At 40.5% G+C, this 15,851-nt stretch overlaps 3 protein-coding genes across 7 annotated transcripts; all 3 read right to left on the bottom strand.

The window, feature by feature from the left end:
- Positions 1-229: 229 nt before the first annotated feature.
- Positions 230-3,062, bottom strand: LOC121178736. Of its 4 annotated transcripts, XM_041033034.1 has the most exons (6): positions 2,981-3,062; positions 2,825-2,871; positions 1,579-1,764; positions 1,422-1,491; positions 1,094-1,259; positions 230-645 (listed from the first exon to the last, which is right to left on the bottom strand). In XM_041033034.1, exons 3-6 carry the CDS (start codon positions 1,624-1,626, stop codon positions 525-527), a joined length of 405 nt encoding a protein of 134 aa, XP_040888968.1. In that variant the 5' UTR covers positions 1,627-1,764; positions 2,825-2,871; positions 2,981-3,062; the 3' UTR covers positions 230-524. The 4 variants fall into 4 exon arrangements, with proteins under 4 accessions (XP_040888968.1, XP_040888969.1, XP_040888967.1 ...); XM_041033035.1 differs by having other exon boundaries at positions 2,825-3,019; XM_041033033.1 differs by lacking the exons at positions 2,825-2,871; positions 2,981-3,062 and having other exon boundaries at positions 1,585-2,803.
- A 667-nt stretch (positions 3,063-3,729) lies between these two features.
- On the bottom strand, positions 3,730-7,186 carry LOC121178738 (P2Y purinoceptor 1-like). The gene has a single exon (XM_041033039.1). It carries the CDS (start codon positions 7,128-7,130, stop codon positions 6,081-6,083), a length of 1,050 nt encoding a protein of 349 aa, XP_040888973.1. The 5' UTR covers positions 7,131-7,186; the 3' UTR covers positions 3,730-6,080.
- Positions 7,187-7,704: 518 nt separating this feature from the next.
- On the bottom strand, positions 7,705-15,415 carry LOC121178737 (CCN family member 5-like). Of its 2 annotated transcripts, none has more exons than XM_041033038.1 (5): positions 15,336-15,415; positions 13,578-13,794; positions 11,647-11,895; positions 11,051-11,280; positions 7,705-10,477 (listed from the first exon to the last, which is right to left on the bottom strand). In XM_041033038.1, the coding sequence occupies exons 1-5, from the start codon at positions 15,396-15,398 to the stop codon at positions 10,190-10,192; spliced, it is 1,047 nt and encodes a 348-aa protein (XP_040888972.1). In that variant the 5' UTR covers positions 15,399-15,415; the 3' UTR covers positions 7,705-10,189. The 2 variants fall into 2 exon arrangements, with proteins under 2 accessions (XP_040888972.1, XP_040888971.1); XM_041033037.1 differs by having other exon boundaries at positions 11,051-11,283.
- Between the last annotated feature and the right edge of the window lie 436 nt (positions 15,416-15,851).

Raw genomic sequence — 15,851 nt, forward strand, 5'->3', positions numbered from 1 at the left:
TACCGTGATATAGCAATAATTAGCTGTGACATAAATACAGTAAACTGCTGTGAAAATATTCACTTTGAATTACTGTAAAAGTAATGCAATTATTAACCAATAATTTACTGTAAATTTACAATTTAATTAGCAGAATAATATATTGTAAAATCCATTTTTAATTAGAAATTTACTGCACCCTCTCGCTTTATGCTCAAAAAAGAAAACAGAACAAAGATGATGATGATTTGTTTTCACTTTTTAATCAAGCTTATAAGTGCAAAGTACAATTACATTCAACAGCAACATTCATAGGCAGTTAAACATGCCCCCAACTTATTCAGAACAAATCGTAAATATTAAAAACAATAAATGAAATCAAAATGGCTGCAAATGGAAACAAGGGGTCATGACAAATGGGACACCCTTTACAAACAGCTTTAAAAATTAAAATTAAAATGTGCAAAAATGTACAACAGTACAACGATTCCAACTAATGTATGGATAGTTCAACTTTTTTTGGATACTCTCAAGTTGAAAAAATCCTACACTCCCTGCCACTCAAAATCTACCAGTTTGCGCATTAGAGTGCTTACATGTGCATTGATGCCTCCACGCTTCCTCTTTGTCTTGGATCCACTTTCTGGATTGATACCCAGGAAGCATCTGTAAATCAACAACAACAAAAAAAGCATTAATATCAGGTAATCTTTTATGTTACTTCAACCCTCTGAAATTTTCACTTGCTTTTGGCCATATTTTTTACTGAATCACTTTTAGCTGGCACTTTTAGCTTTATGTTACTCGTAAAAATATTTCACATTTCTTCCAAGGTCAGAAATATACTGTTTGCAAAAAATGCATAGTCTTGGATAAGTTAAAGATAATAAAACTAAACATGATGTGGATGTGAACCTGGATGAGGATGAGGAAAATGAGAGGTCAGAGTCTGAGTCAGACACAGAACCAGAGGAAGAGTCAGAGGAAGCAGGTAAAGGTGTTTGCTAGTCAGAGACTTGGAAAGGGTGTGTGTGTTAGGTTTATATTTTTGAGTGAAAGGGGTTGTCAACTGAGGATCCAATAAAATGTTAAGTTTGAAATTATTATACTGTACCTCTGAATAAACTCCAAAGTACAGGAACTCTCTTCAGGGTACTGAAGATTAAAATTGTAGAAGCTGGAAAAAAGCGCAGCCAACCCGTTTAACATGTTCCTGTGTGGTCCCATCACCACTTGTTCCTCGATCGACAACAGCCATGCCCTTGGCTTCATCAGGTCACCTGAAATGAGCAGATGTGTACTGTCATAACGATGTGGATTGCTGAATGTGTCATTGAGATTATGTTTCATTCAGAAAAGTTTAGAATCAGAAGAGATGGAAATAAGATTAACACTAAATTGAGCAAAACAATGTTCAGCACATTTTTCTACAAAAACACTACCTTGTACAATCAAGCAGGGGGTGCTTGGCAGCTCCTGTGTCCTTTGCACATCCGCAGCAGTGGCACATGGCTGTAAAATAAGATATGTGTATCATACATCTGTTTACTGTTACTTGTGTAATGACAAAATGCTTATTTATCTGTTTTAACAACTTACATCGACCTCAAGTATGATGGATGTTTTGGGTTCTTTGAAGTACGCCATCAGGAGTAGAAGAACACATACAGCCTTGTTTGAGGTCTCTGGCTCGTAATCAGCTAGGATTTCTTCAATTTTGGGATGACGGCTGAGTTCATGATCAATGATCGTTTGAATAGTGCTTGCTGGTAACAATAACTTGGCCTGTAATTTCAAGTAGAGAAGTGTTAGACTGTGTAGGAATAGGGCTTCATCAACAGCAAAAGAAATGTCTTGTTCATTTTGTTCATCAGAAACCTCTGAACATGAGGGCCCCGGCTCAGGCTCAGGCTCTGTGGGAACAGACTTGTGTAGAATCAAATCAGTTAGATCCTCTACTTGTCTGCCTCTATGCTTCCTGGAAATGTGCGAGTCAAAACTAGATGAAACTGTGAAGCTGCAGTCACAGCCTCTGAATGGACATTTGATTTCCAATCCCTCTTTTGTGTGTGTCTTCAAATGCTGTATAAGAGAGGTTACAGTATCACACTTGAATGCACAAGGGTGAGCCACACACTTTAAGACTGTGTCCACTTTTTTGCATGGCAATCTAACTGATTTGTGCTCTCTATACATATGCGTTTGTAGAACAGGAGCTTTGAGGTACATTTGTGTGCAGTCAGGCGCACCACACTTATAGCGATAATTGTGAGTGTTACTGTGCAGCTTTATGTGCTTAATAAAGTGACTAACGTTATCAGACACATAAACACACCCACTAAATTTACAGTGGAACATTATTCCTCAATCAACAATCCAAAATACAGGCAATTAAAATAACTTGCTATGTAAAGAGGAAAATGTACCGCTGCCTATGCAAAATGTCGTTAACTGAAAAAACAGGACGACCAATTCACATCAAACGCTACAGCATATGAAGGGTTCATTTGCTAAAACATACGTCTCAAAGTTTGACCGAGTTTTCAACAGAAGATTTCGGTTATTGCACTACGTTTAATGCAACGGATTTGGGCGTTGAAAACAACGCAAGAAATGCTTGAAAAAAACACTTTATTTTAGCTTACGTGCTGCTCTACTGAGAATTTTACACATGAGAGAGAAACGTCAGCGTGGGTGTCTTCGACAGTGCTAAACCAACTATCTAACTTGCTAACGTTACCGCAGCATAGCCTCAAATCAAAATGTGGAGCAAATATTCATTCTACCGTGACACAACACGTCCTTTTAGCTCACACAAACAGTTAATAAAACCAACTGAACTAACCTGTGTGGTTTCCACTTCGGTGAGGTGGTGGGTGTCACTTGGTGTGACTGTAGAAATAAATGGTCAGAGAATAACAATGAATATGACAATCATCATGACAACACTTAAAATGTCAATATGGAGCGAATGCAAAGGGGAAAAAAGAGGGGAAATTACCTTCTCAGTGGTTTCTCTCTTGTTCTCCTGCGGGCGGGTAGTATTAAGTCCAGGTACTGCTAACGGTTGATATTTGAAATAACTGGCGGTAGCAGGTCCCACAATTCATTGCAAATCATGTAATTTGCTGTGTTGTTGCCTGTTGCCTGGGATACGACGCAAAGACACCAGGGTCTTCGATCTTGATGAAAATCCGTCGAAATCATGGAAAAAGTTGTCACCTTAGTCTGTTATATAATTTTCAGTATTCGTCGCCAAGAATCTGTGTTCATGGTTTCAACAAAGTCCTCCTAAATCATTTAATTATTCAGTATTTCCCCGATGATAGCCCACGTGAGCATACTTTAAAGAATTGGTGACATGGCTAGTTAGCTAACTAATAGCAGGCAGCTATCTGAAAAACGAATGCTTATATGGCAGTCTACGATAGTGTATTTGCCTCGATTATATTCATATCACGTCTAAACAACAATCTGTGTTGATGAACAAATTTCTGGTCAACAAGAAACGTTTTAATCGTGTAAGTGTTTTCACACTACTGACTCCGCTTATGACCGCCATGATGGCCAGACTTTGACTTCTCCCTCGCTGTATTGGAAACGGCCTGTTATACAGTATTTTGCGGTGAAATAACACAATAAAATACAGCGAAATCCTGGTAATAATTAAAACAGAAAATAATACCGTAGTTTAATGTGATGACACTGTTTTTATTGTAGACTTTGAAAGTGCAGTCTCATACTGTGGACATTACAGTTAAATCCTGTAAAGTAAAAATATGGCAATTTAGTGTGAAATTTTACAGCTGAATATTGTGAAATTGTGGTAATTATTTACAGTGTACTTATTTCAATGAATTATGAATTTATGAATTTAATGAGTTAGTAAGCATCTTTGAAAGGGCAAGGAAGAGTCTGGTGAAAAGTATTTTATTTTTTTTCCATGGTCACAGATCATTCCAGGGAAATATGAATTAAATATTAGCAACAAAGCATTTCACAAAAGCAATGAAGTGGCTAATGTGAATAAATAAAGAGAAAAAAAATGGCAATACAGTCTGAATTTGAGATTCTTTAAACTTCCAAAAGGCAGGAACAGTGCAGCAGCAGTATGCGCTGAATCAAGTTCAAAGAGCAATGATATATTTGATTTTCCAAAACTCTGACAGACTGGTGTTACTGTATAGTCTCTGGATGTAGCTGGTCCTGGTGTTTCCTCTAAGTGCTTCGGCACATTCATCAAGCCTCTTTGTGTTTTTCTTACTAGGCTGTGTTTACAAAATCAGAGAATGAGTGGGAGGGAAAATCGTGAGATGTTAATATTTATCTGCAGAGACAACACACATTTGTGTTGGGATCCTGCTCAGGCACCACAAAGGCACATATGGATGGAAAGAGCTGTCCTAAACCCTTTGGCTTTGAGATTGTTGGACAAGACTAGAATGTTCAGTGTGTCTGAACCACATAGAGGGAGTAAGAACTGTTTAAATGAATGAAGGAAGAATGACACCTCATATTGCAAAGTGCCTGAGTTCCTGTGTTTATGCCTTGTATCAGACATGACATCACACCCTTAGACCAACATTGTTCACACAATAATTTGGTGCGGAAGGGTTGTGCAAATTTGTGCAAAATCAAGAAGTACTTCATGGCTGCATTCAGTCCAACCAGAGAGCACTTCTTGCTTTTGTGTACTCCTCAATGAGCCTGGGGAATGTTGAACATAGAAAGTATACCCTTACTGTGTTACATGTTCTTGTTTATAGCACAATCCTGGTCTGCTCAGGAAGCCAGAATCAGTCGTTATTCCTATTAAGCCTGGAACTTCCATGTCAGCTGTCCGGGCAGGGCAGGTCACAGATCTAATAAGTCATTCAGTGAAATCCTCACAGGGCATAGATCTCAACCAGCTCCATGGATCTGGCCTTGTCTTCCTGCTTCATTGCATTGTTTCATTAGAACTGAGGACAGGATGCTTTGCTTCATTAATGTTGCAGGTCCAAAGAACAACAGATGACATCAGACCTTTTCTCACACTGATCCAGTGAGTCAAAACAGTATGAGACATTAATCTTTCACACACAATGTGACTGTCTCGCTACCTGGAGTTAGACAGACTATACAGTTCAATGGCTGCTACAAAATATAATGCTGCAGGCGCTGACTAAGTACAGTTACAAAGATATTAAGTGGGTAAACTCTGTAAAACTGACCTTACACCTGGATACTCGCCCGCATTGTGGTTGGCCCACCCTTCCTGAAACTGTTACGTATAACGTATAGCTCCGCTTGTTGCAAAATGTCTTCAAATCATTGCTATAACTTCTAACCCAGCAGTTTTGGTGGGGTTTTGCAACTTTCAAATTTTTGTCACAATTTCCTTTTTTGGTTCTTTAGAATTTGTAGCACTGTGTATAAATTAGTCTTGGTTGTCCTGAACAAGATGAACAAGATAACTGTAGGTAACAAAGGATAAGAAATAAAGTAGTAATAGTTCCACCTTAGATGTAAATTAATCAGAAACAATGATCCAGCAATACCCTATGTAATAATATGATTCATTTTACATAATGAATATTTTTGCTGATGATATGCATGCACTTTTATTTAAGTAAAAGTTTTGATACAGGAATAATGACAGTTTTTACACTGTGGTATTTGTATCTTTACTGCAGTTTGAACTGTTTCTTTAAACTCTCCTTCACACTGTGGATCCAGTACTAATACTTGTCAGTTATATGACTGTGGACTGGCCACTCTGACACATAAATGAAATAAGTGCTTCCATTCAAAGCCTGAGTCTCAGCCACATGAAAAATACAAAGCATTGCTAAATATATAAAATGGCAGTGCAATATACTGCAAATCAGAAACGATTCCCTGGCAATGCTTAAGCACAATACAAGGAGTGGACTGCTCCTGCTCTGTACAGTTGAGAGGTAACTACAGGTCTGTGAAGCCTGATGACTTATGACATTGCTTAATAAGAGACTTAATACCAGACATTCGCTCCCGGAAAAGCGGAAGTTCTGGCGGTGCATGATATGCAGGGACTCGGCCGCAATACTTGTCCCTCTGGTGACCCAGGTGCGTCTTATCTGTTAATCAGGTCGGAGCTGACATGACTCTGACGGATCCGTGTCCGCTTCCACCGGTTTGCGGTAAAGGACTGCGCCTTTGAGGTCGCCCAGGGAATGGCGGACTCGCTTGCTGAAGTGGTGAAGCTTCATGAGGAAATCATCGTTTCCAACTATGTAAATGAGCGGGTTTAACGCGCTGTTCAGGCATGCAAGGCACCTGCCAACCTGGTGTGCAATGTAGATGTCACGGAAACTGTCATAGCAAATCCCGCTTTGTTTCAGAATCCGGGTTTTCAGATTAACATTTCGAAGAACGTGGTAGGGGATAAAACAGATGGAGAACAGTATCACCAGAATCACAACAAGTTTCAAACAGCGCTGCTTCAGCAGAGGGTTGACGTTGGCTTTTTTGGTAAGAACCACAACAACGTGTCCATAACAAACCAAAATGATAACCAGCGGCACGACAAATCCTGTGACAGTCCAGCCGATGCTGTACGGCAGGTAGTCTTTGATTCTGTCGTTAGAGGTGGTGTCGAAACAGGAGCTTGTGGAGTTTTTATTAGTCTTCTCAAAGAACATATCAGGGAGGATCTGAATGATTACCAAAAGCCAGACCAGGGCGCTTATGCTCAAGGAGTGTCGGCTGGTGATTTTCCCCATCACTCTCATGGGATGCACGATACCCAGGTACCTGTAGATGCTGATGCAGGTGAGGAAGCCGATGCTGCCGTACAGGTTGAGGTTGAAGCAGAAGCGCGTCACCTTGCAGAAAATCTGGCCGAACGGCCAATCGCTGTTCCGCGCGTAATAGTGCACAAGAAACGGCAAAGTGAACAGGTACAGCAGGTCCGCCACCCCCAGGTTGAGCATGAAGATGTTGATGTTTCCGATGTTGTTCCAGCTGGTGCACACGCTTCTCAGTCCCCAGATGTTGGACAGCGTCCCGACGACGAACACAGTGATGAAGACGGGCGGCAGAACGCTGTGCGTAAAGTTCAGGTTGATGTCCTGGCAGGTGAGATTTCCAGACATTTCTCGGGTTTCCGCTGGTTTAAATCTCTCCTTCATTCGAATAGAGCAGGACAGCAGCCAGCAGCTGGAGTAAGCATCTCCTGTGAACTACTCGTGCGTCTTGAAAACAACTGAAGTGAATGTGAAACCAAGAAAATGCCCTCCCACTTCCCGGCTATCAAGTTGGTGTGGTACCTATGTGGAACCAGGCAGACATGCTCGGAGATAGACAACAAAAATAACAAATGAACACCCCAACCATTTACACAGAATGAATCAGATTCCTGTGAAATAATTTACATCAATTCCGGTATTGAAAAATTAGGCTGCACACGCACGTGTCTGCACTACAAATTAAAAGGGAAAAGGTACCCCCATGCTATATGTCATGTGCCGAAATATCAAAATCACATACCCACACACACACACTCTTGTTAAACACTGATTATGTAATAACTTCCCAACAGGCTAATTATGTATTAACATTTAAATACAATACACATAACCACTTTCCCTTTTGGTAAGGTATTTCCCCCGTATATAGATGACGATCATACATGTGTCATTTTATCAAAGGTTTATTCATCTGTTTAGAAGAAAGAAAAAAAAACAATTCTCTTAATGACTGAGGTTGTTCTGTAAATCAAATCAGGACACTTTAGGGTTACCCCCCACCAACAGGTTAGATCATCATCTTGGTCTGGCAGTTTTGCATGAAAGAGTATTCACAGAGAATCAGCGCCAAGCAGCAACCAACACAGCTGAAAGCAAAAGTTAGATGGTTTGCACATGCTACAGAATCAAAACTAAACTGTATGGATTCTAGAGTAAAGGTGTTACTGCTTACTGTAGTACAGTGGAGAATAACATGTTCCAAAGCTTTCAGACACAAAGATAGCCTTTTCAGATGATACTTACAGTTACGCCAATACTTCTTAAAAGAAATTGGAAATAATGAGGCGATAATAGAACCTGGTTAACCCTTGTATGGTGTTCGGGTCTGTGGGACCCATTTTCATTTTTTATCAAAAGAAAAATTAAACGAACGACTTGTAATTGGGATGAAGTAAACATCTGTTGAGTTTTTTTTAACATAATATTGTTTGATTGTGAAAACCCAAAAATGCAGCACGTCCAGCAGACACACAAACACTGGCTGAATAACAAAAATATGAACACCACACATAATACAATTAACGGCAAAGGAATACTCTAAAGCAGCTCTAAATCAGTAGGTTCAAAACTTTACTATGGAACTAGGAAAGGTAGGAGAACTGCCACAAACTATTTTAAGAAGATAAATGATAAAATAACCACTCAACCATGACAGAAATACTTTTTCTACTTCTTGGTCTATGCATTGGGCTCAGACAAATTACAATTTCCAAAATGTTATCAAGGTCTCAGCAGCTCATGTCCCTTTGTGTTTTTTTAACATGTGGTTTTTCAGCCAAAAATCATGTCAAAATGTATTAGTACTGTTTATTGTTTTTATGTTTATAAAAAAAACTACCCCTTTTTTAATTGGTACTTTTGCTAATTGATTTGCACCAGGTCTACACTGGTATGCAGAAAAATGGCCATATGCACACAGACATGCACATCTACATGTTTCCACAATGGAAGCCACAAAAATGGGAGCATCATAGCCACAAAGAGTGTTCAAAACTCCATTAGTAATGTGTGGAAAATTTTAGCAGCTTTAAGCAGTGCCTGTCCCATGAATCCCTCCAGTGACTGACTGATGAGTATCATAGCTGTGTGTCCTCGCTGCTTGAGACCATTCAGTACTAGTGGTGGAAAGTTTTCTCCAGGGGGGCTGTAACAAAATCCAAAAGATACATATACCAAAAAGCAAAATCCAGCAAACATGTATTAAGGTACTACAACTGTGTCTTTAAGGAAATTAATTGGTCAGCCACCACTGTTCACTACTATAATCCTGTATACTCGACTCAACCCAAGCCGACTTGACACTTCCCTTACATGCTGACTGCCAAACTGCAGTCTGTATGGTGCAGAATTCTGAGGAGACCACCTGCAGCTTTGGGGCTCAGCAGATATGTAGACAGGGAGACAGAATGCTGATGTAGACTGTATTTCAAAATCTTTGGGGCTCATTCTGTGTTGTACATGAAAACAAATTTTCTGTCTGTACAGACAGAGAAGCAGCAGCATTCTGGCTGTTTAGTATACGGACTGAGGGTTGTTGACATGAATCCCAAACTTACAAATTATACATTTCTCCTTTGTAATTATTTGTGATTTACAGAACCACTTGAGGCTGGCAGACACAAGCACAACACTGACATATTGTCAGCATATAAAGTTATTGTAAAGTTATTCATCATTCTATTTATTAGGCAACCTGATGAATGTAAGTCCTATATTTACTCTCTAATTTGGTCTCTACCAGCTCCTGATAAAACTATAAACTCTCCACTATGTTAATAAGCTATTCTCTAACTGTGCTGGGTAGGTAGTGTAGGTAAAGTTCAGTGGGTTTTCATTGAAAACAGCTTCCTACTGCTGATGCTGGAAACTTTGTTTCCGAACTAAAAGAGTAAAACTAAAAACAACGTACTGGAAGACACTAAAGAGCTCCATAGATCTGAGGAGAAATGCAGATTTGGGTAGTTTTCTGTTGGTTTGTGAGTACTAGAGTCAAAATCTTGTCTTCACAACACCTATTCAGGAACTTTTGGGTGCTACAGTCAGTGAGGCCATTTTTTTCTTAGACTATGACAGTTAAGCATGTTGATATTCCACCTGTGCACAGGGGCCATATTTTGAAATCTCACTACAAATCTTGTGCCAAAGGGTGGACAGGAATGGTAAGATGTGATGAGAATTTGCAGGAACATAGAAATGCAGTAAAATGGTAAAATGTGAATAAGGTTACCTTTGCTTGTTTTAAATCTGGATACAGATTGCTGCATAAATCTTAGTTTGTAGTGCATAATTACAAAATTGGTGTATTTGAATGTCAAGTTTCACATTCTAATTGTAGAATTTCCATAATTTTGAAATATTGGCTCAACCTCCTACACTGCCACATTATTATGTGTGTCCTCGCAGACGGGACCTGCCTGTCTGTCTTGTCAGCTATATGCACCTCACAGCCAGGGCAAGACAGTCCGGCCAGGTGTGGCTGGGGATTGGCGGCAGGCTGAGATGCTGCAGGAGCAGGACTCAATCATCATCACCTGCTGTTGGGTGAGTCTACCCTGGGGGCAGCGGAAAACCATCCACACTGTCCTGGTGTGGGAGGGGCTGCAGCAGCCTCCCTCCGGACAGGTCAAAGCACAGAACCTGGGATGGTAGGCTCTGGTGCTCCAGCATCCCTGGTGTTCAAGCTGAATGGAGAGAGGAGAACTGTAGCTGCTCTTGCACACCCTCAGTCCCTGAAATATAAAGTGACAAGCAAAATGATTTTGGTATTTATGTGTATGTATTTATGTAGATACTCTTGTTGCCTGTCTATTGAAGTGTGGTCACTTCCTTTAGGATCCCCAGAGGACAGGGCTTTTTGTTGTCAGTATTTCGGTATTTTCTTAAAATCCAGCCAACAATTGTTTGTTGTGAAGTGCAGGTGATGCTATTAGCCTGTTGGACAAATTTAATGTTAGACCAGAATGTCTGCTATAAAAAAGGCATAAAGGGCATCTTGTTAGGACAACAGTCATTGAAAGCAAATGAAATTTGAAATAAAACAGAAAATAAAAGACATTTTAAACACAAAAAAATGAAAGTAAACTCCAAACTAATGAGGACACGTTTTAATAAATTATTGAATTATTTGTTAATTGCTAATAATTAATTCATGCAGTTATTTACATAATTATTTATTTTACAATGTATTTATCTCAGACATTTTTGAGTCCCATATGGTTAAAAAATAAATGAAAAATAAATATATGTTAGAAAATGGCGATTTTTCAGTGGGACTGAGTAATGTGTGTTGATTATGCACTGACCGGTTGCAGCTGTTGAAGTCCCAGCAGCAGAGTCTGGCATGGCCTGACCTGACATAGTCTGGTCTCAGTCTGCAGGAGACAGGCCATGTTCCTGTTGCTGGTGCGGGTGGAGACACCTGGGCCACAGCTGTGAGAGCAGGGGCTCCAGTCTGAGGTCCACTTGATACATTTGGAAATGGGGCTAAATGACAGGCCAGACAGCCCTCCCTTGTGGGCCTGATGGGCCTGCTCTGCTGGAAAGAAACACCGGAGAGGAAAATATTTGCTGTGTGCATCAAGCTGAAAGTTGTTTGGAGTGGATGGCTTTGAGAGGAGCGCATGGGTCAGAAAATTCTGTACACCCAGTCTGAAATGTTGTAAACTGCTGTTGAGATGAAGTTGCTAAGAATAGTGCTCACAGATGTTTCTCACAGATGTTAGATCCACCTCTTCAAGTTCTGAAATCTGTTTACTAACCCCGACCCTGACCCACTCTGGTAGCTGACTGTGGCTCCATGTGGACCTGAATTTCATGGCGGTTTCACAGGAATTAGCTGAAAATCATCCGAATGCTTTTGTGAGTTTTGTTTTGCTATTTAGATCATTAGCCTCATTACCTGCTGATGGATTTGAGGAAATGCTATTGTCCAGTCCATCACACACCCACTCCTTGCAGCAGAGCCCTGGTAGTCGCACCAGCAGAGGGTTGGGGCACTTATCAGTGGGTCTCTGTAGATCATCACTGCACAGGGGCACACAGGACACACCTCCTCCAAGGCAGTGGCAGAGCTTGGTACAGGAAGGCTGAAATACCTGTCCCTCCTCCAACCTCCTGCCATTCAGCTCACAGCCCAGCTCGTTCTGACCTAATTACAACAAGGAAAGAAAGGAGAGAGGGGAGTGAGTGAGTCACTGCCTCATTGATGTGCCAAGTATATGCTGAGTTATGTAAAACGTGTACAGACAAATTATCGATTGGAAGAATGAGATCTGTTGATATCCAGCCATTACTGTAAGAGCACTAACAAGAAATTCTCTGGTACATGATGCAGCAGTGTGGTGAGCGAGTCATTTTGTGTCCTTTTGACACCACACATTCTTTGTGTCTGCGCAAAACAACTCTGGCTTTAATAGACAAAACAGCCCTATGCACAGAAATGGTCCACTTCTTCCTTGAACACTAAATGGAGAACAGGATTAAGTGTTGTTGATTAAATACGTGTGTACTGTACTGAACTGCATCGCATCAAGTAGACTAGAAAGGCAAAGCTTGGTATTCTTATCATGAAGAGTGCAAGTGTGGCAGCAGTTAGAGTAGTAGCAAAGTAGTGAGAGAAGAGCTAAAGTCAAATTTTATACAGCCTTATGTCACCAATTTGCCTGAAGGAGCTTCACACACACACACACACACACACGCACTTACATCCCACACACATCCCTGCTGATTCGTCAGGAAGCATGACAGCGTTTATGAAATTCTCATGTTCGTCATTTTAGAAACCTAGGTCATTATTTGATCCAGCTTTAAAGTGGTTTAAAGTACATGGCTAGAGTAAAACAGTGTACTGCTGACAGGTGTAGTAACATCAGGATGTGCCTCTCTCTCAGTATTGGGACATTCAATTGAGTCACAGAGCTAAGAATTAATTTTTCATTCAGAAATTCTGACACTTATCTTTCAGAGGTCACAGATGGACGCCCAAATAGACAGAGTGGTCTGTGGATGTACACGTTGCTCCATTCAAAGTCAAGAATTTACTTTCACATAAAATTCAATTATTGTTTGCATTACAAATCAAAAAAGGGCATACATTACTTACAAGTTGCCATCTAATGTTTTGTTGAGTAGAAAACAGACACAACTTGTTGAAAAATCTTTTTCATTGTTCAGCAAATGGAAGATTTTTTTCAGGTGGTCAGAACAGACTGAAAATTAAGAGGCAGAGCGGCTCGTCCATTAATCAGAAGGTCGGTGGTTCGATCCCCTGTTCCTCTGGTTTTTCTTGTCCTGCCTTGGGCAAGACACTGAACACTAAATTGTCCCCAATGTTTCCATTGGTGTGTGAATAACTGTACGTTAGTTGAAAAGCTCTGTATGCTTAGAGTAAAAAGCGCTGTGTGAATGAGTGAATGTGTCTTGAGTGGCCAAAAAGAATAGGAAAATGCTATATAAGTGCAGTACATTTACCATTTTACCATTTTTAATATACTGGTTTTATGTGTCTTTTCTGATTCCCACATTTGATCTTGAGTTGCAACTTGGTCAAATAGTTAAAAGTTTTTTTTTCTTTAATCCAAAATACCTTCAAAACAGTGGAGGTTGTTGGTAAATGACCTTATGAGTTGTGAAACATGGTCAGTGTGTTTCACAAAGATGGTTCTTTGGCTCTGTGACTCAAACAGAATAATACTACATGAGAAATAGAGACAGGTGCTGTAGTAACTGGCATGGCAGTTGGAGTTCTGTCGATTTGAGTTGTATTAAAAGTAATATTGCAGGTATTTACAGCTTTAACCCAAACTAAGTTTGAGTGCATTCTGTTCGCACCGACACACTGTCCTGGTCCTCCAGGGAAGCTGGCACTGTAGTCGCACTGCAGTCCTCGGTGTGTGTCACAGGGCAGCCGGTCGGTGCAGGACTCACCCTCCTGCCTGGCACACAGCTTGCAGCACCCGCAGCTGTCTAAGATCAGAGGAATGCCAACAGGGCAGCGCGGCACGGCGGCTGGACACTGACATGGCCAGGTACACAGCTGGCACCCCACCTGAAGCAAGAATAACAATAGTTTGCTTTGCTTACTGTTTCTGGGCTCCTCTGGCACTAAGATAAGGTTTGTAGTCTTGGAGTGGATTTGGCGCCAAAATACATGTTATGTAAAAGTAATCCACACACATCACTGTGAAACTTATCTCTACTGGACAAACCATTCAGAGGTCCAGAAGACATTGTTTCAACAAAGACATGAAAATCTTTTTCATACATAATTTTTCATCCTTTGAAAAAAGGACACACAAATTTACTGTCATCTTCACTGTAGGGGGGGTTCAATGGTCGACATCTTAAAACCCCATCATGTGACACAGAAACTACCTGCTGGACCAGATGCTAATTACATGAGAATTGTGCTGTGGGTGAACTGACCCTGATGTATCATGAATCTCTGATTCTACACATGTGCCAGGGCTTCTTTTTGTACTGGATGGGAGAAGGTGGTGTAGCTCAACCTCAGGCAGATTTTTTTTCTTTTCTATTGTTTACTCAAGTCAAATTTCCACAAAAGCAGCCTTGCCTCTACATGCACTTCGGAGAGGTGTCTGCTGTGCAATCAACCACTCAAAGCGCTTTACGCCTCATACCATTCATCCATTCTCACAAACATTTATACACACAATCTCACACACTGATAGTGGGTTCAGTATCTTGCCCAAGGAATCTTCGACATGGGGCTGGAAGAGCTGGGAGTCAAAACACAACCCACTCTCCTACAGCTTCCCCTTCAAATGAAACACACAAGAAGAGTCTGTTTTCTAGGCCAAGTCAGTTCATGTTAGGTGAAGCAGTCACACAACACGCACACGGTTACCACATGGTAACCACGTTTTTTTTTATCACATCTACAAATAAGTGAGTATAACTGCAATTACTGCACTTTTCATACATTTAATACTAACATACAAAACACAATAAGAAAGAAGGAGTTTGTAGCATACGACAAATAGAACACCTAAAAAGGTATTTACTTATGCTCGTTACTATTGTGTCTGTGGAAATGGAACAAAAAGGTGTGTGGTGGCAACTTTCTCTGGTTATGAAATTTCCTGTTCCGCAAAAGGCTACAATGCATCAGTGCTGCTGTCTACTTTCATCAGAGTCTGAGAATGTCTTCAAGGGACAGCCCTATGCATGGGAAATTAGTGTGTGAGACACCCGTGTTATCGCATTACCATATTAAAATATCAGTGTGTGTATTACCAGTATGTCAAAATTTCCCTCACACTGTCAAACAACCTGATAGGATAAACTATGTTAATCCTGCTGACTGTAACCAACCATTTTTATTCTTTAGTTACACAGTAAGAAAAAGGTTGTAAACAGCATTCATTCCAAACTTCAGTGTTGTTACTCAGTGAAGTCCCCTCTAGTATGATTTATGTCCTCCAACACTATTACGAAATATTAACTCTCTAAGCATCATTTTTTCCATCCTGGTGATGATTAATGGCAACCCTTTGCTTTGCAGTACTGCCTCCAATAATCACAGTCTACTATGTGATACAATATGTATCTCATCTTGGCAGGTCTTACCTGGGTCATGATGCACAAGAGCAAAGAACAAACCAGCTGGATGTCTCTTCTTTCCATCCTCATCACGTCTGTCTTTTGTTCTCCTTCACTCACACCCCTCTGCTTCTCCTCAGAGAAGATGTATTTTTTAACACTGCCTACCTCCATTCATTTATATAGTCCAGGTTCTGATGTCACAGGCAGTGGACTGCAAAGTAAATAGTCACAGGAGAGGAAAGAAAACTCCCAGGCCCATCTCAGCGTTCCTGTAGTGAACCTTTTCCACTGCCGCTGTTGGTGCTTAGTTAGCCGACATGAGTTGGGATGGCTGACGAAAAGCAGCTAAATTCAATGCTCATGCAGACTAATTCATAAAACTGAGTCATCTCTCAACTTATGAACAGTTTGGATTTTCATCTAAAGAAAAAAATCAGGCAGGTCTTTATCTTTCATTTCTTTCTCTGTCTGAAGTAAACACCATCAAAAATGGTCCCCTTCAATCAGCATCTCCAGTCAGACCGAATACTGCAATACTTT

Source organism: Toxotes jaculatrix, chromosome 3 (genome assembly GCF_017976425.1).
Source record: "Toxotes jaculatrix isolate fToxJac2 chromosome 3, fToxJac2.pri, whole genome shotgun sequence".
NCBI classification, from domain to species: Eukaryota; Metazoa; Chordata; class Actinopteri; family Toxotidae; genus Toxotes; species Toxotes jaculatrix.